Source organism: Mchenga conophoros, linkage group LG18 (genome assembly GCF_057382185.1).
Source record: "Mchenga conophoros isolate Kocher_MC1m ecotype Shallow Benthic linkage group LG18, M_conophoros_male_GT1.1, whole genome shotgun sequence".
NCBI classification, from domain to species: Eukaryota; Metazoa; Chordata; class Actinopteri; order Cichliformes; family Cichlidae; genus Mchenga; species Mchenga conophoros.
In genome coordinates this window covers 5660510-5681036 of record NC_140543.1, presented here as the reverse complement: position 1 = coordinate 5681036, position 20527 = coordinate 5660510, and the positions used below count along the sequence as shown (strand labels likewise).

General features: G+C 42.3%; 1 protein-coding gene and 1 pseudogene across 1 annotated transcript in view; both read right to left on the bottom strand.

The window, feature by feature from the left end:
• LOC146553059 (uncharacterized) overlaps positions 1 to 11141 on the bottom strand; it is a 13253-nt gene extending 2112 nt beyond the window's left edge. Inside the window, exons 1-3 of the mRNA XM_085255494.1 lie at positions 10981 to 11141; positions 8162 to 8399; positions 1 to 342 (exon numbers count right to left, since the gene is read on the bottom strand). The exon at positions 1 to 342 is cut by the window's left edge and continues 2112 nt beyond it. Of these exons, the coding sequence (XP_085111620.1) occupies positions 1 to 342; positions 8162 to 8384 (565 nt within the window). The 5' untranslated portion in view covers positions 8385 to 8399; positions 10981 to 11141. The remainder of the gene's footprint in view (positions 343 to 8161; positions 8400 to 10980) is intronic.
• A 2464-nt stretch (positions 11142 to 13605) lies between these two features.
• LOC146553058 (tripartite motif-containing protein 16-like) lies at positions 13606 to 19751 on the bottom strand (annotated as a pseudogene).
• Positions 19752 to 20527: the final 776 nt, after the last annotated feature.

Below are 20527 nucleotides of genomic sequence, written 5' to 3'. Positions count from 1 at the left end.
TTCTCTGATTTCTCCTCTTTGTGTTTGCATTTGTAGTTGATCCTGAGTGCACATGCTCACTTTCTTCCTGGCCTTGGCTCCACTCTGGCTGAGGACAGTTGTTAGAAAGAAAGTCACTGCTTGGTTCAGGTTGCTCATGAGTAGAAGTCACCATACATTTATTAGTCTCTTCCTTTAGAAGAAGCCGCTCTCCCTCCTGACTGGTGCAGGGTTCCTCCTGCTCCTCTTTAAATTCTGGAGGCTTTCGATCCTCCTGATCCAGACTGGAGATCCTTTCATGGTTAGAGACCTGTTGGTCTGCAGGAACCTCTTCCTCCTTACAGATCTTTTGATCTGAAAAGTCTCAAGAGACAAAAACAAAAACATAAAATGAAAAAAACCAAAAACTCGAACATTAAAAAAACAAAACAAAACATCTCATCAACTATTAGAAATTCTCTATGAGCATGTCGCCCACGTACGCCAGTGTAATTCAAACAGTTATGCTAGTGATACTGACACTTAGATACACCGGAATAAATTGAAGTTTGGGGAGCTACATACAAATCAAAAGATCTTGCTGCATTTTCTTACATATTAATTTTGTACATTACTACAATGAATTTTAAATAAAACCCCTCAGATGCAGTTTAAGTGCAGACCTTCAGCTTCAATTCAGTAGGTTGAATGAAAACACGGCATAAAAATGTGAGAAAAAAAACCCATCATGTTCATTTCTAATACAGATGCTTGCTTTCTCCTTTTTAATACTCTACCAGGCCTTTACTGCAGTGACTTTCAGGTCTTGTTTGTTTGTAGGCCTTTCTGTCTCAAGTTTAGCTTTCAACAATAGAAATGCATGCTTAACTTGGTCAACGCTTGAGGGTCGACGGACGTGCTGACGCGCCAAAAATCAAACCACCAATTTAGGACAACACAGCAACAAGATGCAACGACCCAGAGTCTCCATTTCAACTTGGGTCAAAAGTGCGGACTTCAAACTTTATACCAGTTTTTAAATTGTGTTGACAGGCCACGTAAAACAGACGTATGATAAAAAATACACACAATGTTTTTTTCTGAATAAAATAGTAGTGTTTACAGTGGGAAGAAACTGTAAAAACAGTGTTTTTTTAAGGACAGCGCTAGCAAACACTCCTTTTTATCTTGTGAGAGAAAAAGACAAAACACCCCTTTCCTTCCCCATTAGTGAAAAAATGTACCATGTTGACCAATCGAAAATGATGTGGCAACATGTGGCATTTTGTTGTTTGGGAAGAGGTGGAGGTTTTAGGAGTGACACTGGCGAGTCAGAGCGAGCGAGCGAAAGAAAGCGAGAGAGCAAGTTTTGATGCGTGAGAGATTTGTCATACCTGCAGGTAGGGCTGCCACGATTTGTCGACTAGTCACGATTACGTCGACTATCAAAATCGTAGACGACTGATTTAATAGTCGAAGCGTCGTTTGAAGTTTTGTAAGATCCCAAAAGACATGGGGGCCCGGCCCTGGAGCAGGGTGCCGCCAGTGCATCGAGCCGCCTGGGGGGCTCTTCAACTGGTGGGGGGGATGGTCACATCTTGCAGGAGCTTTCTTCTCTCAGGAACTCTCTGCAGGAGGGGGAGATACAGGAGAGGTGGAGGAAGATCTCAGCCTGGGCGTTTACCGTCTTATGTAGTCTGGAAGATGTGTGGTTGGTGGGGTGGGTGCAGTTTTCTCTGTGGTGGGGTTGGGTGGACTGTCCAGGGCTCTGTGGAGCCGGGGGGCGCTACTGCACTGGGTCTGATGGGCCTGGGCCCCCCTTCCCTGGCGGGTCGCGGAGGGTGGGAGTGCCTACTGGGGTCAGCGGGGGAGCTGGCCCCAGGGAGGGGTTACCTGCCCCTCCCTTCCTTCCCTCCCCATCTCCAGCTGCCTCCCTCTTCCCGCTCCTCCACAACCACCCACACATGCAGGGCCTTGGAGTAGGGGTATGTCACCAGGGTGCAGAGGAGGCTACCCCCCCCCCCCCTGTCCCCTTCTGGCTGCCTCTGCCTCAATTTTATCCCACAACTTAGACATTCACATTATTCACACTCTCATTACACATACATATAGGATCTTGGGGGTGGGCACAATCACGGAGTCCAAATCACCATCAGGGTGTATACCTCACCCCTGACGTCGTTGCCCACCTCTCAATTTTAAATACACTTAGTCATTGAGGGTTAGCAGGAGGGACTATGCGCTTACCTGCTGCTCCTTGGCAGGTAGCTCCATGCCCTCCTGGGTTTTAATTGCACCTTAGAACACATATGCATCAACACTACAATGAGCGGGTGGAGGGAGGTTTGGAGTCTTCTCCCACCCCCATTCTCTGCGGCCTGCTGGAGCGGGAGGGCTAGTGGGAGGAGTTGGCCGTCCGACTGCGGTCTGGGGTGTGGGGCCTCCCTGCTGCTGCGGAGTCGGGGTGGTCTGCCTCTCCCCACCGCAGGGAAAAGGGTAACACCACCTGGGTCTGGGTGCAATTCCCCCCTCCAGGGGCAAGGGTACCTAGACCCGGTTTGTAGAGTACGCTTGGGGAGTGTGATTGTGTGTACAGCGTCTCTTTATGTCTGTCTCCACGTTGGTTGAGTGTGGAGTGAGTGCATATGAGAGCATGAGGGTGGGAATGGATGTTTGTGTCTGTGTGTGCCTGTATGTCTGTGTCTATATGTCAGGTTGGGTATCAGACGCCACCTCTCTGGGGACACCTCAGGCCCTCCAAGGTTTGGAGGCCTATCTCCACCCACCACCACTTCCCCTGCCGGTGGCGGACTCCCTCAGGTGTCGGTGTGTTGGTGGTTCTTTGTGTCTGGGGGTGGGCGTCCGGGTACACACCGGCTCACTCCTTGGCGGCCGCTTGTCGGGGCCTGGGGCCTGGGGCTCGCTCGGGCCCCTTTGGAGGTGGGGTGCCCCCGGCCTCTCGGCCTAGGGCTCGGTCACTCAGGCGCAGCTGGGGGCCGGCGGAGCTCACGGGCGCGTCACTGCAACTCCCCCTGACTTCTGCTCCGCGGCTGCTGGGCGAGCCCTCATCTGGGACTCTCCTCAGCTCTTACTGGGACAGTGGCGCGGCTGCCCCTCTGTTGGTCTTCCATGGTCTCTTGTGTTCTGGGGGCCTCTGGATGTCTGGAGTTTTGATCTCCTCCATACCCGCTTCACACCCTGGAGGACGGGGCTGTGGCCCCCCCACACTCCCTAGCAGATCATTACATGGAGAAACCTTTGGAATGCAAGCATGCTGATCCACACAGGTATGCACACATGGGTATTCACAGACGCGGACTAAAGCTTTCTTGGCTGCTGCCTCAAAGCACACTGTGCGCTGTCTATCTTGCGTGCTGCACAATATCGTTTATTACTTAGTAAATACTGATATCTATGACTAGCTAGTTTATTGTGATGGTGCTTTGTTTTCTCTATTATTATGTTGCTCTTTGTTGTTTGCTGTCTCCTCTGTTTGTTTTTGTTTGTTTGTTTGTTTTTTTTTTTCTCCATACAGGTGACCCAGGAGTTTTTTTTTTTTTTGTCTCTCTTCCCCCCCCTTCTCACCGTCTCTTCTCCCCTTTGGTTTTCTTTCTTTCTCTCCCCCTCTCTCTCTCACTCATTCCCCCTGTCCTATTTATTAAAAAAAAAAAAAAAAAAAAAATGACAAAGGATGAACTGAAGCTCTGCCATCACGTAATGTCGCATACTGCTGTTTCTGATGTCATTTAAAAAAAAAAAAAAAAAGATCCCAAAAGACGCAGGAATAATAGCAGGATTTAAGAGTGTAATAACGGACTGAAACAGAAGATGGCAGCACTGCACGTACAAGGATGCCAGCTGCCGTTAAACCCCGAAGAAGAAGAAGCTGTGTCCCAGAATTCATAGCGCGGCCCAGCTTAGTTTCCAACAATGGCGGCAGCTAGTTAGTTTTAATATTACTCGTATTATTCTTTCTGGGTCACAAAATAAACGTTTAACATATTTTCAGGCAAGAATGTAGCTGTGTAAACCTCAAAGCGCTCCGACGTTTTCGGAGACGTCTGTTACCCGCTAGCTCGATAGCTAGCCGGGGGCTAGGTCACTAGTGCCGTGAGAAGACCGGATTCCCGGCAAATTGTTTTCAAACCCACCGCCGTCTTTTGCTACTCAGGTTAAATATATATGAGTCACTTAGATAAATTAAAAATGTTGTTGTTTGGCTTTTTTTTTTTTTTGTATTTTATTTGTTCCTGAGTAAATCGGTTTGTCTGAGATTAAAGTTATAGTTTTTACACAGCTGAATAAACGTCAAGCAGACAGCTGATTATCAGAAGTGTGAGATACTGGAGAATATACTCCGGTGTCCTGTTATATTTTAGATAGCAAGGAGTTTATTAAACTTCACCGAAACAATCTGCAAATTTCATTAAAATTGAATAAACTATCATCTTGTCTTTATCTTTAGTTAGCACCTTAAAAGCTTAAAGCTGTAAGCTAATGATAGTTATATAAGAGCAGATGCTGCTGGTGCAATAAGCTGTAGTTTTACGTCCAGTGGATGATGATCTGATTAGTCGACTAATCGCATAAATAATCGGTGACTAGTCGACTATCAAAATAATCGTTTGTGGCAGCCCTACCTGCAGGGTTTATACCTGTGGTGTTCTTCTCAGTCTTATGTGTGCATTTTTAGGTACATAGTGCCATGTACCGATGATATTTGCAAAATGTGTGCATAATTTTTAGAAATGTACAATTTCTATTTGCATTTTAAGTTTCAAAAATGATTTGTTAAACATGTTTGTGGTTTTTACAGTAAAAAATATAACTTTTTTCTACTCGGATTTTAGGTTTTTTGTCTCAATTGTCGTCAGTCGAATCAGAATTTGAATTTTTTTTGAAAACATGGACATGTCATCCTTTGGATTAATGAGGATCACTTGCTTGTTCTCAGTGCTCAGGTCAAAAACTTTCTTCTCTGATGGAATTTCCTATCAAACTGGCTGCTTAGGCGTCAAGTTTCTAACTCGACAATGCTCACATCCAGACGATGGGTTTTTCAGTGAAGGCCTTGCATCAGCTAGACAATATTAAACCACATACTGCATTTATTCCAACAACATGGCTTTGTAGTAGTAGAGTCCAGGTGGTGAACTGGCCTGCCTGCAGACATGGCAAATGTTTCTTTCATCCACTGAAAATATTTTGCATGAAAGTGAAAAATATGAAAATGGAGACCCAGGACTGTTCAACAGCTAGAATCTTATATCAGAGAAAAATGGGAAGAAACTCAAAACAGCAGCTGCTCTCCTCAGGTCACTAACTGTTGTTAAAAGAAGACAGAAAACAGTGGTAACATGGCTCCGTCCTGACTTTTCTGTTGCTATCTTCAATTTCAAAATAAGCAAATGTTTTGTATATTTGTTTGTTTTGTTGTTTTTCTTCTACAATGTCCAATTGGGTTTAATTGGGTTTGTATCTGTAGAAATTTTATATCCATTAACAAATAAAGACAATCAGCATCATAATATGAACTCATTTTCAGGTTTCAACATTAACTAGACACAAGATTGTTTCTACTTTCTCAACCAACACACTTCGGCTTGTTCCTTTTAGTTTATATTATTCCTGTACCCCTGAAAATAAAGTTTAAGTTCTAATTAGAATCCTACATTAGTAATATTTGTTTGTCTCATCTATAGAGTATTCCAAACTTTTCATACTTTGTTGGTAAAATTATTTAGCACTAATTTCCTAGCAGTGGCTGTACTGTCCTGTGACAATTACACCCAGCTGTATTAGGAATTAGGTTAAAGAACTGTTTTGCTTTTTAGTTTAACTGTTGTTAGTTTTGCCATATTTGTGCCTTACCAACAGTGTTGGGTAGTAACGGAATACCCCGGGGTTCCCTTTACTACGGTTTGGAGCCACGGACCTGTTTCATATACGTGCGGAATAGTTTTCTATATGAGACCCAGCAAAAAGTGTAGCCGTACCTAATGTCCAACCTACTGATACTCATTTTACATTAAGATTTAAAAGTCTAGTTGGTACTGGTATGGCGAGTATCCTTCAGTAATAGTAATAAATCACACAGCAATTCATGTAGTTGTAAAAAGCATGTTAATATATTAAGTAATCCAAAGTATTCAGAATTAGAGATGGACCGATCCGATATTACGTATCGGTCCAATACTGACCTAAATTACTGGATCGGATATCGGAGAAAAATAAAAAATGTAATCCGATCCATTAAATATCACGAAAGCACCTCGCAAAACTTGCAACACGCCGTAACTCACCTCAGAACGTTAGCACGTCAGAGCAGTATGCGTCACGTGATAGAGCGGCTGTGGCATGCGGGACCTGTCGGTGGTCTGGATAGCATGTGGAGCTTCGCTAGCAACCTGGCATTTCATCTCCGACAAAGTTATCCCCGAGAGAAGTAAAGCAAGTGTGTAAGTCCATCTCTGAATGTTTGTAAAGCATTCCTGCGTTAAGCTTAACAAACGACTGCCTCTCGCTCTCCGGCTGCTACTTCAATCGTGAAACTTACTTAATTACTTGCTTAATGGGGCGATCGTGGCTCAAGAGTTAGGAGTTCGCCTTGTAATCGGAAGGTTGCCGGTTCGAGCCCCGGCTTGGACAGTCTCGGTCGTTGTGTCCTTGGGCAAGACACTTCACCCGTTGCCTACTGGTGGTGGTCAGAGGGCCCGGTGGCGCCAGTGTCCGGCAGCCTCGCCTCTGTCAGTGCGCCCCAGGGTGGCTGTGGTTACAATGTAGCTGCCATCACCAGTGAATGTGTGTGTGAATGGGTGGATGACTGGATATGTAAAGCGCGTTGGGGTCCTTAGGGACTAGTGAAGCGCTATATAAATACAGGCCATTTACCATTTAATGATCAGCTGATCGGCTTTTCTGTCGCGAGTCCGTCTCTCTGGTTTGCTTTTGGCCCACTTTGCACCAGAAAGAGGAAACCAGCGGCTGAACAACAGCAGAACGTTTAAGCTTGATAAGCTGTTGTTAGAATGTATTTAATATTACTTTCTACACCAGGAGCTTTTTCTACGTAGCTGACGGCTGGTAACTGTGCAGGGGCGGATCTAGCAAAGTTTAGCCAGGGGGGCCGATAGGGCATGAACAGGGAAAAGGGGGCACAAAGACATACTTTTCTTTCTTATTCTCATTTAAAATGTCGAGCTTTTAATAAATAATTATCTGACACCCAAAGTTTTAATTTGATGTAAAATGAATAGAAGTCAATTACTGTATATAGTAACTATTAAGTCTAATATATATACCCTAGTAAGCTATAGTACTTTTTACTTTGGGAAGGTACCATCTGTGCAGTCTGCAATTTTGTTGAAGAAAGATGTTGAATCTATTTAATATTTCTTGAAAAATAATTGATTTCTGTGCATTTTTTTTCCACACTGCATCAAATTAAGGTTGATTACGTCGATTAAGCATCATGAGGTGGAGCGTGAGGGGTGGTTCCCTATTTTTTATTTATTTATTTTTGTTGTTGCTGGGAGTTGGAACCCTATTAGTTAGGTTGCTTAATATTTACGCTAAGTACTCTTTAAAATACCAGAATAGGGAGGATGGTGTAGGTTTAAGTTTATTAGATTGATCAGTATTGCTGAACTATGAAATATTTTTTTCGTATACAGGTATAACAGAATAGCTTTAGTGTAGTTGTTGTTTTAAACTTGAGTATGAACTTGCAGACTTGCAAAATGCAGCAAGATATTTTAAAAAACAGTTTTGTTGATTAAAAAACACTATATCGGATTCATATCGGTATCGGCAGATATCCAAATTTATGATATCGGTATCGGACATAAAAAAGTGGTATCGTGCCATCTCTATTCAGAATACATTACACTCACTGAGTAACGAGTTCTGAATACATTACAAAATACATATATTCTGTAATACATTTTAAAAGTAACTTTTCCAACACTGCCTACTATTAGCAAACTTGCGAGCCACATGCTATGAAGCAAATCTATGGTCTACAGTGACCCCTTGTAGACATTGTGAGACATCGTTTCTGCTTCCAGAAAACCACAATTTGTGGGACTGTCAACTGCTCCTAAAAGAAAACTGAGCAACAATAACAGATATTACTTTTCCTTCTTCCCAGTGCAGACATCACTGATGCTTCACTCGTTCCTGCCTTCCTGATAGTTTCACATACCTTTGCTTTGTATCTGTATTTCAGGTTTCCAGATGGTATCCAGCAGTCTGAGCCTCTCCTGCCCGGTCCAGACCATGATGTGTTCAACCTCGTGACTGGTGCAGAGTTCCTCCTGTTCCTCCTTAATCTGAGGAGGCTCTGGGTCCTCCTGCTTCAGACTGGAGCTCCTCTCCTGGTTACAGATCTGTTGGTCTGCGGGAACCTCCTCATCCTTACTCTTCATTCTGTTTTGAGAATTCTTGAAAAGAGACAAGTGATGACGGGAGAAATTAAAAATGAACAAATGTGACAAATGTTTCAAGAGCACCGTGTGAGTGACTCAAGTTCTGATACTTTTATAAGCAAAATTAAGAATACAAAAACTTTCAGGTAGCTGCTGCCAGCTTGGTAAATGGCCTGCATTTGTATAGCGCTTTTCTAGTCCATAGGACCCCAAAGCGCTTCACACTACATTCAGTCATTCACCCATTCACACACACATTCACACACACAGCTTCACAGTTGCGCAACTGTTTGTCATTTTAACCTGCCACAGTAACAACCAAAAGTAATTATATCATTAATTATATTTAGATGGAGGATTTTAGAGTATTTCTCACCACCTGACTATGATCTGAGTCCAAATTTCAAATTAAAAGCTGTTTCACTTTGTTTGCTGATTTGTGCTTAAAGCTGCAGTATTTTGTTTTGTTTTTCATTATTTTCAAACTACGAAATAATTGCAGTCACAATAATAAATTAATATCATGTAAATTATTTAAACTGTACTTAAGTAAAAATATAGAATCACCATGGTGGGATGGTGGTTAACACTGTTGCCTCACAGCAAGAAGATTCTTAATTTGACTCAGGAGTTTGCATGTTCTGCTCCTCAGTGTGTCTGGGTACTCCAGCTAGGGCTGCCACAAACGATTATTTTTGAGATAGTCGACTAATCACATCATGCATCCATTGTTGTAAAACGTACAGCTTATTGCACCAGCTCGCACCAGCTCTTACATAACTATCATTAGCTTACAGCTTAAAGTGTTTAACGTATGTGCTCACTAAAAATAAAGACAAGATGATAGTTCATTAAACTTTTAATTAAATTTGCAGATTAAACACCACCGAGACAATCAATTCAGCAGTCTGCTCTTTGCTCCCTCAAATATAACAGGACATTGGAGTAAATTCTCAATCATCTCACATTTCTGTTCAGTTTTCTGTTTATTCAGCTGTGTGAAAACTGTAACTTTAATCTCAGCCAAACTGATGCACTCAGGAAACAATAAAACACTGAAAAAGCCAGATAATAACATTTATAAACTAAGTCACTTATATAACTAACCCTATAGATGAAAGCACATAACATTTTATTTTCAAAAGCAAATAACAAGCTTATAGAGCAGTAGTTTTCGGTTTTCAACAAAAGCATGCAATTTACTTTGTGTACAGTCAAATGGAGTTGAGTCAACTAGTGCCACCCGTGGCAAGGTGCCATAGCCTACAGCCAGATCAACTTGTGACACAGACATCTGCAGCACAATACATTTGTAACTTTCAATTTTTTCTGTTTTTGTGTCTTGCGAATAAACCTTTTTTATATAATTATATTATGCATTTATTTTTGGCCTACATCAGTAGAAAATGACAAATTATATACACAAAGTTATTGAAATCACCAGTCCTGTTGATTATCATGATTTTATTTTCTTTCCCATAACAAAGAAATACGTCTTGAACAAATATATGACACATTAATATTTCACATCCTGTTATCATAGCCTGCCTGTGTAGAGAATACATTAACATGGCAAATGTATTGTGCATGAAACAAATTCAAACGAGGTGCAGATGTGTGTCACAAGTTAATCTGACTGTAGGCTTTAGGCACTTGACCACAGGTGGCGCTAGTTGACTCAATTTGAGTGAACATAAAGTAAACTGCACGTTTTAGTTGTGCAGCGAAAACGCTGAAATCGGAGTAATAACACGTACGAGGGGAACAATAACGAAGACAAGATTCTCCCGATCGTTTACTCTTGCTGTCCTGTGAACAACATCGGCGTGGTGTTAATTGTTTGCCGTTTTCGCGATCGCCTCGCGCACGAGAATATCACCAGGTAAACTCGCGACATTTTTAAACATTTTGTTATTAAAGAGCAACAAGACTGAGGGAGTGTGTTTGAGGTAACCTTATAAATGTCACGGATGACACATTTGGTGTTTATTTGCTGTTTTGTCGGTAGCGGCTACTGAAAAGCAAGCCTACCACACATCTGTTCGGCCAACGCCAGTTAATCCGGAACACTGGCCGCGAAGAATTACCGTTCACTCGCAGAAAAGGCTCATCGATGGTGGCTGGGATCGCGCCACGATCATCAGCCATTGCAGCCCAAGGCTCAGGGAAACGAGCCCGCCAGCCCTTTATAGTGGCCGAGCCCACTGGCGATAAGGAAAGGTAGCTCGTCATAGAGGACTCACGCTCGGGGAGACGTTTTTATGGTCGACTTAATAATGGAATAATGGCATGCATTTATATAGCGCTTTTCGAGACCCTCAGAGCGCGTTACAATCCCACTATTCGGTTCTATATTTAGGCTCCCAGAAGAGCCTCGAGAACCCTGGTGCTGTCTTTGCATACCTCCACAATGCTATGTTATTTAATCTTTTAAAAAAGGAGATTTCCTGCGTACGACCAGAAAGAGCTCAAGTACCGCGCGTTCCACAGTTTTTAAAATAAATAACCTACAACATCTGCACGGTAACCACGTGGTGCGAGTTGAAGGTTTCTCTCACAGATTCTTTCGTCCGCGTGTTTAATACTAAAATCTTACCGTTTAAATCAAAGGGACGCACTTATGTGATGAGCTGCTGGTTGAATTTAGTCTGCGCTGATGGTTGATCTCACCCTGGTCGATTGTTTCTTAACCTCCGAGCAGATTTCTACCTTGAAAAACTCTCAAACCACTGTTGTTTGTTTGTTGTGGAGTTTGAGTGACGTCATTTCCGCTTCTTCTATTAGAATTTCGAGTAGAACTGGCGCACTGCTGCCCTCCTCGGGTCATTCGTAGTCCAAATAAAAGTCCTTCCAAACAGTCCAGTGCTTTGCAGAAACCCGAATAAAGAATTTTAGTTCCCCAGTGATCCAAGCCAAGTATTGACTTAAACAGTCTGTAATATTCTGCAGCACAACTAGAACAGACTGTCTAAACATGTAAAGTAATGACACCCATTCTTTTCATTCTGTTATTGCTTTTTCCACATGCTGTTTTTTTGATGATGGATCAACATTCAGAAGACCCAGTGCTTATTAAATTAAATTAATTAATTTTATTTATATAGCGCCAAATCACAACAACAGTCACCTCAAGCCCCCCCCCCACAGGTTCTCCAGCCTTTAGATTGATTTTAGTGTCATCTTCATTAACTGAAGTTTCTGTATGTTTCCTTATCATTTCATTCATTTTCTTCACTCCTTAACACATATCTGAGCTCCTTTGTGAACAGTCTTGAACTTCATTTTGGACCTGTTTTAATCACTCTAGCAGCTACTATGTTTGTCATTTCCATTATTTTTCTTGCACTAAACTATTTGCACTAAACAATAATTTCAGATAAACTGTAATTCCATTCATCCATCCTGCTTTTCTCAAATTTCTCTGTGGCTTTTTCACAGTTAGAAGGAAATGCTTCCCAGTCTGCCTTACTGAAGTCAAATGAGCAAAGTCATTTGTTTTATTCAGTAAAGCATTCCAGAGCTTTTCAGAAGACAAGGCCTATGAACCAAGTGATGCTTCTGCAAGGGCCTCAGAAAAGTAAAACGCTACACTCATCCACACAAAAGCATGTCTTTCATCTCTTCTAGGAGGAAATACTATATTTATATTGTTATATATTATAATTAGTCCTCCAGTGAAGTTAGTCTCATATCACATGTGGCTGCATTACATCCTGCAACACCTCGACCACCCGGGAACTTATGCCATGGTCCTGTTTGTGGACTTTAGTTTGGCTTTTAACACCATCGTGCCTGAACTTCTCTCCTCCAAACTATCCCAGCTCAGTGTGTCACCAGCTGCCTGTCAGTGGATCACCAGCCTGTCAGACAGGAAGCAGCAAGTGAGGCTGGGGGAGATCACCTCTGAAACTCGGTCCCTCAGTATTGGTGCCCCTCAAGGATGTGTCCTCCTTCTACACTAATGACTGCACCTCCAAGAACTCGGCTGTTAAACTCCTAAAGTTTGCAGATGTCACCACCGTCATTGGCCTCATTCAAGATGGTGATGAATCTACATACCGACAGGACGTTAAGCAGCTGGTACTCTGGTGCAGTCAGCACAGTCTGGAGCTGAACACTCTTAAGACTGTAGAGATGACAGTGGTGTTGGAGCTATTTGTTCTTTATTTTTTTATTATTTTTGAAATTAGTTAAAGTTTGTTGTTAGTTTACTTATATTTTGGGGTTTATTTACAAGTTTATTTGTAGGTTAATATTTGTTTCAATGTTTTGTTTGTTTGATGTTACTTTGTTAAATTAGTCAGTAAAAGCTGTAGGGCCATTTTGTTTCTATAAATAAAGAGACTGGTATAGGACCAGCATGCACTGGGGTGAGCCTATGGGTTTTTACCAGAGCAGGAGAAGCAGCAGGAAGTAACTAAAAATGGATCTTGTTATTGCCAAACTGGATGAATAAACCATAAAAACGCAACTTTCAAGTTTGGACAGTGGACTTCTTTTGCCTGCATACGGAATATTATCGCAGTGCAGCAGTGGCTTGTGGACTTTTAATTGCGGGATGTTTGGTTGGTCAAACAAAAGGAATTGCCACTACAATTGGACTTCAGGAGACATCCCTTAACTCTGCTCCCCCTTACCATATCAGACAGCCCGGTGTCTACTGTGAAGATCTTGAAGTTCCTGGGTACCACCATCTCCCAGGACCTGAAGTGGGAGACCAACATCAACTCCATCCTCAAAAGGACCCAGCAGAGGATGTACTTCCTGAGACAACTGGGGAAGTACAGTCTTCCACAGGAGCTGCTGATCCAGTTCTACACTTCAGTCATTGAGTCTGTCCTGTGCTCCTCCATCACAGTCTGGTATGGTGCAGCCACTAAACAGGACAGGAGCAGACTGCAGCAGACTGTACAGGCAGCAGAAAGGATCATCGGCGCCCCCCTGCCCTCCATCCAGGAGCTGTACCTCTCAAGAACCAGGAAACGGGCAGGGAAAATCATCACAGACCCCTCACACCCTGGACACAGACTTTTTGACCTGCTGCCTTCTGGCAGACGGTACAGAAGCCTGCAGACCAGGACCACCCGACACAGGAACAGTTTCTTTCCCCTCGCCATCTCCCTTCTAAACAGTTGACCTGTATTAAATCCCAGTTCTTTGTATTCCTTACGGCAAAGAAAGACACAGCTCAAAGTGGTCAAACTCAAAAAATGATCTTTATTTTACGTTACCGGGAAGGGAGACCTGAACACACGAACACACAAGCTCAGGTCTGAAGCACAAACAGGAAGCCTAGTTATTTATATACTTCCTCTAGACGTCACACACACTTTAAGTTTCGATCAAACACCCTACTTAGTTTCACTTTCTGCCCGCAACTCATGTTCTCTGCAAAAGCATGCAGTTTCCTGTCAGTACTTTTGGCACAGACTGTACTCAGAGTTGGGCCTCTCTTATCCATAAAACAATATAATCAGCAAATAAGCATTCAGATTATATTATGTCACACTGCTCCCACTGCCAGACTGCAGCTGCACCTTATGTACATTCTGTAGTATTCATTCCACCTCATTTCATTTCTGTATTTAATGTATATAAGTTTAGATTAGTTATTTATAGTTGGTTTACACAGCTTTGTGTATGTATGTGTATATATAGACGTGTGTGTGTGTGTGTGTGTGTGTGTGTGTGTGTGTGTGTGTGTGTGTGTGTGTGTCAATATACCAAACAGATAAATGTATTTGTTTCTTTCTAAAGTAAAGACAAAAAAAACTGCTTGACAAAGAATGTTCTGCTAATTTCTCTGTTAAAGCCCATGAAGTAGAAGACAAAAAAAGGTGGAGAAATATTTGTGTAAATAAAATTCATATCGATCACTGGTACCTTCAATGGACAAACAAACACAGGAAGGATCCCCTTTAAAAACTCAAAAACATCAAGAGAACAAAATGAAGATGTCAAAGTACCACCCATAATGTTTGACAGACAGCTGATCTCGGTGCAGAGCAGAAATGATGGAGAGAAAATAAAATGGAAACTAAAATATAGATTTAAACCCACAATATGAAAGTCTTCGGTCTATTTCAGTTTAATGAATTCAGCAATATCTCCATAATTGTTGTAAAGTCTAAGCCCAACGTAGAGCGGCTGAGTGAATGTGGTCTGGACTCTGTGGAGGAGAGTCATGGTTTCAGAGACGCTGTAGAAGGACAAAATACCTGCTCTGTGATCCAGGTACACTCCTACTCTGGAGGAACAAGGACCTGAAATGGGAATTTCAGTGTTGTTATGCCAAAATGTGTAACTATTTTTGGAACAATCTAGTGCCCAAGACTTGTCATTACGACCAAATCCACATTCATTTCGAGTCCCTGCTCTGCTGATATTCCTATATGCAACTGCTACAAAAACTCCCCCTCTCCTCACCACCTCCCAGTAACAACGTCCGGTCAGGCTCTCTCTACTCAGGACCTGCCACCATCCAGTAAATGTCTGGATGATCCAAAAAGGATTGTTGATGATTCATTAATGTTACTTTTCTGTTCTCGTCTGATAATAACAGCTGTTTGTGTGCTGTGTTTGGATCCAGTGAGATTTTACATGAATATTTTAAGAATCCAGCTCTGGTCTTTGGCTCTGCTGGTGGATCTGACAGTAAAACATCCACTTCAGTGACTGTCAGTGAGATGTTTGTCCATTCCTCTCTCAGAATGTCCTGTAGTTTATCTCTGACCTCTGACACAGCTGCTGTCACATCCTCAAAGTAGCTCAGAGGACGGATATTGATGCTGGATGAGTCTGTAGACTCACTGAGTGCTGACAGTGAGGGGTAGTTGTGTAGAAACTGGATGTGATCCTCTGTGTGTGAGAGCTGCTTCAGCTCAGCATCTTTCCTCTTCAGCTCAGTGATCTCCTGCTCCAGCTTCTCCTGAAGCTCTTTGACTCGACTCACTTCAGTTTCCTGCTGGGATCTGATCTGCTGCTTCACATCAGAGCTTCTTTTCTGGATGAGATGGATCAGCTCAGTGAAGATCTTCTCACTGTGCTCCACTGTTTGATCAGCAGACTGATTGATGGCCTCCACCTCCTGTTGAAGCAGCTTCACATCTTTCTCTCTGTCCTGGATTCTCTGCTGGATGTTTTGTCGACTCACCTCCAGCTCTCTCTGCCTCTCAGTCCTTTCTGCTGCAGCTGAGACTGTGTCGTGGCCTTTATGTTCATCCACAGAGCAGAGATAACAGATACTCTGCTGATCAGTACGGCAGAACATCTTCATCACCTCATCATGACGAGAGCAGATGTTCTCCTGGAGCTTCTTGGAGGGCTCCACCAGCTTGTGTTTCTTTAATGGAGCCACATCATAATGAGGCTGAAGGTGTTTCTCACAGTAAGAGACCAAACACACCAGACATGATTTCACAGCTTTCATTTTTCTTCCATTGCAGAAATCACAGGCCACATCTTCAGGTCCAGCATAGCAGTGATCAGCAGGAGCAGCTTGGAGTCCAGTCTTCTTCAGCTCCTCCACTAAAACTGCTAACATGGTGTTTTTCACCAGGACAGGCCTCGCTGTGAAAGTCTGTCTGCACTGAGGGCAGCTGCAGGTTTTCTTCTCCTCCTCTCCATCCCAAAAGCCATTAATACAGTTCATGCAGTAGCTGTGTCCACACGGAATAGTCACTGGCTCCTTCAGCAGATCCAAACAGATCGAACAAGAGAAAGTTTCTTGGTCCAGCTGAACTCCTTTCTGCGCCATTTCCCCATCTCAGTATCAGTGACTTTGTGAGTTTCACTTCCTTATAATTGAAAGCATTCGGAGCTCTTATCTAAACAACATGAGTTAGCTCTTCTGCGTCGCTGCACGTTGATTACAGCCATGTTCAAAGTGCAGACCTGAAGGGGAGGGAAGAAGGAAATATATGGACAGACAGTAGGTGCTGAGTCAGAGAGCAGGAAGAGGAGGGAGGATTATCAGGCTATGATTAATTCTAAGAAGAGGAAAGATGTGTGATTAGTACTTCTTATAACAGAGCTTGCTTCGCATTTTAAACAGTTTTAAACAGTGTGTTTTAAAAGGTCTTTTAAAATAATCTAAGTCTGCGAAATTAATTCATCTTTTTATTTGTTTCAGTATTTAAAATACTCCATATAAAGAGAGAACATAGTGAATAACTTTTCAAAACTGAGCTGAGAACAAATGTAGTCCATTTATTTTTTATATTTTTAGTTACAAAACAGAAAATTCCAAATGCTCCTAAAAGAAAACCGAGCAACAATAACAGAGATTTATAACGTCTCTTCCTTCGTCACCTGTTTGTTTTTCAAGTTGCTTTTGACAGTTAGTTCTTATACTCTTGTCTCATGTGTGACAATATAGGGCACATGCCTTTATTGTTCATAGCAGGAGGTGTTTAAATTTTCATCCTCTGACTTGTTCTCAGGACGTCTAGAGACAATAATCAAGTGCACTCAAAGGAACTTTGCTTCAGTGACCATGCCCTTAGCCCACAGTGGATATTTGTAAGGGGGTGATTGCAAAACATTGCCGCTGTCACGGAGTTTCATATGATTGAGTCGTGTGTTTATGAGTCAGTAACTGTTATTTCATTGGCAGGTTAAGTGGATTATGCTGGTTATAACTGTTAAAGTTATATGTCTCATTTACAGATTATTCCAAACTTTTCATACACACTAAAAAATGCTGGGTTATTTTCATAATCAACTTCTGTGTAAAAGCTGTAGGTTCGTAAATCGGGTTATTGTGACCAAATATTGGTGCAAAAGTCATGACTCAGGAGTTGGGATGATGATGTGCCGGGTTCTTCAGTTCACTCCACAGCTTGACTAATCCTGTTGGGTCACAGGTTGGGCAGCTTTGATAAAACATTGAGTCAAAATTTCACACAATTGTTTGGGTTGAAGATAAGCCTCAGAAGAAGCCACATCAGTCTTCACACTGCCATGTTCAACTAGAAATGACCTGATCAGATATCACTGGACTTCTCCACTACTCAGGGGCGATTCTAGGATCAGAGCTTTGGGGGTGCTGAGCACCAGGAGAGCTGCCCAGCCAGGCAAGATAAACTTTACTTGTCACAATGAGACTTCTTCCCCATCTCTGTCAGTCCTGATTTTATGTCTTTATTTCCAGAGCCGGCTCTTTTTAGTGAGCCGAGCCGAAAGAGCCGGTTCTCTAAAAAGAGCCGAAAATCCCATCACTAGTATTAAGCCTTTTGGTTCTTAGTCAACAGAGATTGACAGACCACGTGACTTTCGCGCATTGCTTTGTGGGTACCCGTGGCAACAACATCAAGACACTGCATCAAACACTAGCATTTCCAGCACCGGTAATCATTAATTCTGAGGTTTTAATCCCTACTTGCATTTTATTTGCCCCAAAAACAGTTATGTACAAAACGACGAAGAACTCGGCAGGTCCGTACGAAGACAGACTTGACGAAAAGACCAAAAAACAAAGTACGAGGAAAAAATCAAAGGAGAGATTTTCAATCTCTACACACAACGCTAAGTTGTTAAAGGGTTAACCTGGCAGGGCTGAGAATGTTGGTTGACCCTCCTCAGTATACAGCTAATCTGTTCTTCACTTAAGCTGGGCATACAGTGTGTGATTTTCGGCCCATTTTGAGATGATTTTTCAGTTGTGCCGTCGACCGTTTTGGGGATCGGCCCGAGTTTCGCCTTAATCGTGTGTCTTGTAGTATACATGGGGTAACAAGAAGTGATTAACACCTCACGACCAGCTCCCAATCAGCAATCGTATGGTTGAAAGAAAATCAAACCTTTTTGAAATCCTGGTCGCCCCTCGTGAGCAGAGATGGGCAGTAACGCGTTCTGTAATCTGATTACTTTTTTCAAGTAACGAGTAAAGTAAGGGATTACTATTGCAAAAACGGTAATTAGATTACCGTTACTTTCCCGTAGGAACGCTACGTTACTGCGTTACTAAAACCGTGATTTTTTGCGAGAATGGCTCACGACAGTGACGTAAGCGAGTGCGCCGTTAGTGACAACAGCTGTGTGCAGATCAACAATGGATCATATATCGAGTGCGGAGAGAGTATGAGCGTGCAGCGTTTAAAGCGTGGAAGTACTGACCTTACTTTGAGTTTGATTCCATAAAAAGTGACAAAAACATTAGTGTCCGTTGTGTGTGGGAAGAAAACTTCTTTTTACAGCGAAAAAACCCCCTAAACTTCCAAGCAAGCACCGAGTGCGCAACGACGTAATGGGAAATTCACAGAGAAACTCATGGATTCTTCAACTGACCGCGGCACACCTGCACCAGGGTAAACCTCCGCCTACCCCACTCCTGCTTTACAGGTGAAAATAGAGCAACAGGACCGCTGAGTCTTTGACTTTATTTATTTTCTGCTGTGTTTTACTTGCATCTATTTGAAAGAGTGAGTGTAAACACAAAAACTATTTTCTTTTATGTGCTGGAATGTGCAGAAAATAGGTTTAAATGTTAAACTAATTTATTCAAGTCAGAGAATGTTGCATATAATTAAATTTTTGCTTGATGCATAAAGTTAAAAGATTAAAACTAATAAAACAAGTTTTAAAAAGAGACTTTTCCATTTGATTACAGAGGGGCCGATGGCGCGATATGGCAGCCTCGCTTCTGTCAGTCTGCCCCAGGGCAGCTGTGGCTACAACCGTAGCTTGCCTCCACCAGTGTATGAATGTGAGAGTGAATGAATAGTGGCATTGTAAAGCGCTTTGGGTGCCTTGAAAAGCGCTATATAAATCCAATCCATTATTATTATTATTATTATTATTATTATTGTATGATGGATTATGCAGAAAAAGTAGAATTGGGCTGAAAGATCTATCGCTTTATTACCTATTCAGGTTGTAAATCGTGTTTTTAAAAAGTAACTAAGTAACTAAGTAATTAATTACTTTCGAAAATAAGTAATCAGTAAAGTAACGGGATTACTTTTTGGGGAAGTAATCAGTAATTAGTTACTGATTACTTTTTTCAAGTAACTTGACCAACACTGCTCGTGAGGGTATCGCATAGTAATGTGCAGCTCGATACTGAAATACCGATTCGTACGATACCAGTCATTTATGTTCTAGAATTGATTCTCATAATAAAATATCGATATTTTAGTAATTTAGGGTAAGTTTGTAGTTTATCATTAACAGGAATACAGTGGAAAGAAACTATATCATTCGGATTGTCTACATAGGAAGGAACTACTTCCTCTTCCACCTTTCATAGTCATGTGCGAAATACGGCTGCATAAATGTGTCGCAGCCCCTTGGCGTGTGCACTCACAATAATGGCTGAGCATAAATGGAGTCATGTGTGGACGTATTTTACCTCCACAAACAGCTGAGACATGGTTTGCAATACATGTGGCAAGAAAGTGAGGTGTTGTGGCAACATCACTAACCTTGTCAAACACCTCAGAATAAATCATATCACAGAATATGATGAGCGTATGTTGAGGTGAACAGAAGAGGAGGAGAGGACAGGGACAGATGCTGCTAGGGCGAGACAGACGTCTCTCACGGAGTCCTTTAGTGCTGCAGGCAGGCAACGTGTTCAAATAGCGCACAGCTTCAGTTTCTTTATTTCTATATGATGAATTCTGCATTTTTAAGTGATAAGAACAAGTAATCTGATGTCCTGTAATCATTATGAAGCTATAATTTGAGATACAATAAATAAAATAAGTTTTTGTACAAAGTATTGGTATCGGATCAGCATAAGAGACCAAGACCTCTGATACCCGACCTGACATAGACACAGACAAACAGGCACCCACAGATACAAAGACTCCAAACCTCCCTCCGCCCGCTCATATGTAGTGTTGATGCATGTGTGTTCTAAAGTGCATTTAAAACCCAGGAGGGCATGGAGCTACCTGCCAGAGAGCAGCAGTTAAGCGCATAGCCCCTCCTGATAGCCCTCATTGTCTATGTGTATTTAAAATTGAGAGGTGGGCAACAATGCTAGGGGTGAGGTTGTACACCCTAAAGGTCTTCTGGATGCCGTGTAGTGTGCACACCCCCAAGATCCTATATGTATGTGTTATGAGAGTGTGAGTAATGTCTAAGTTGTGGGATAAAATTGAGGGACAGGCAGCCAGAAGGGGACAGAGGGGGGGATG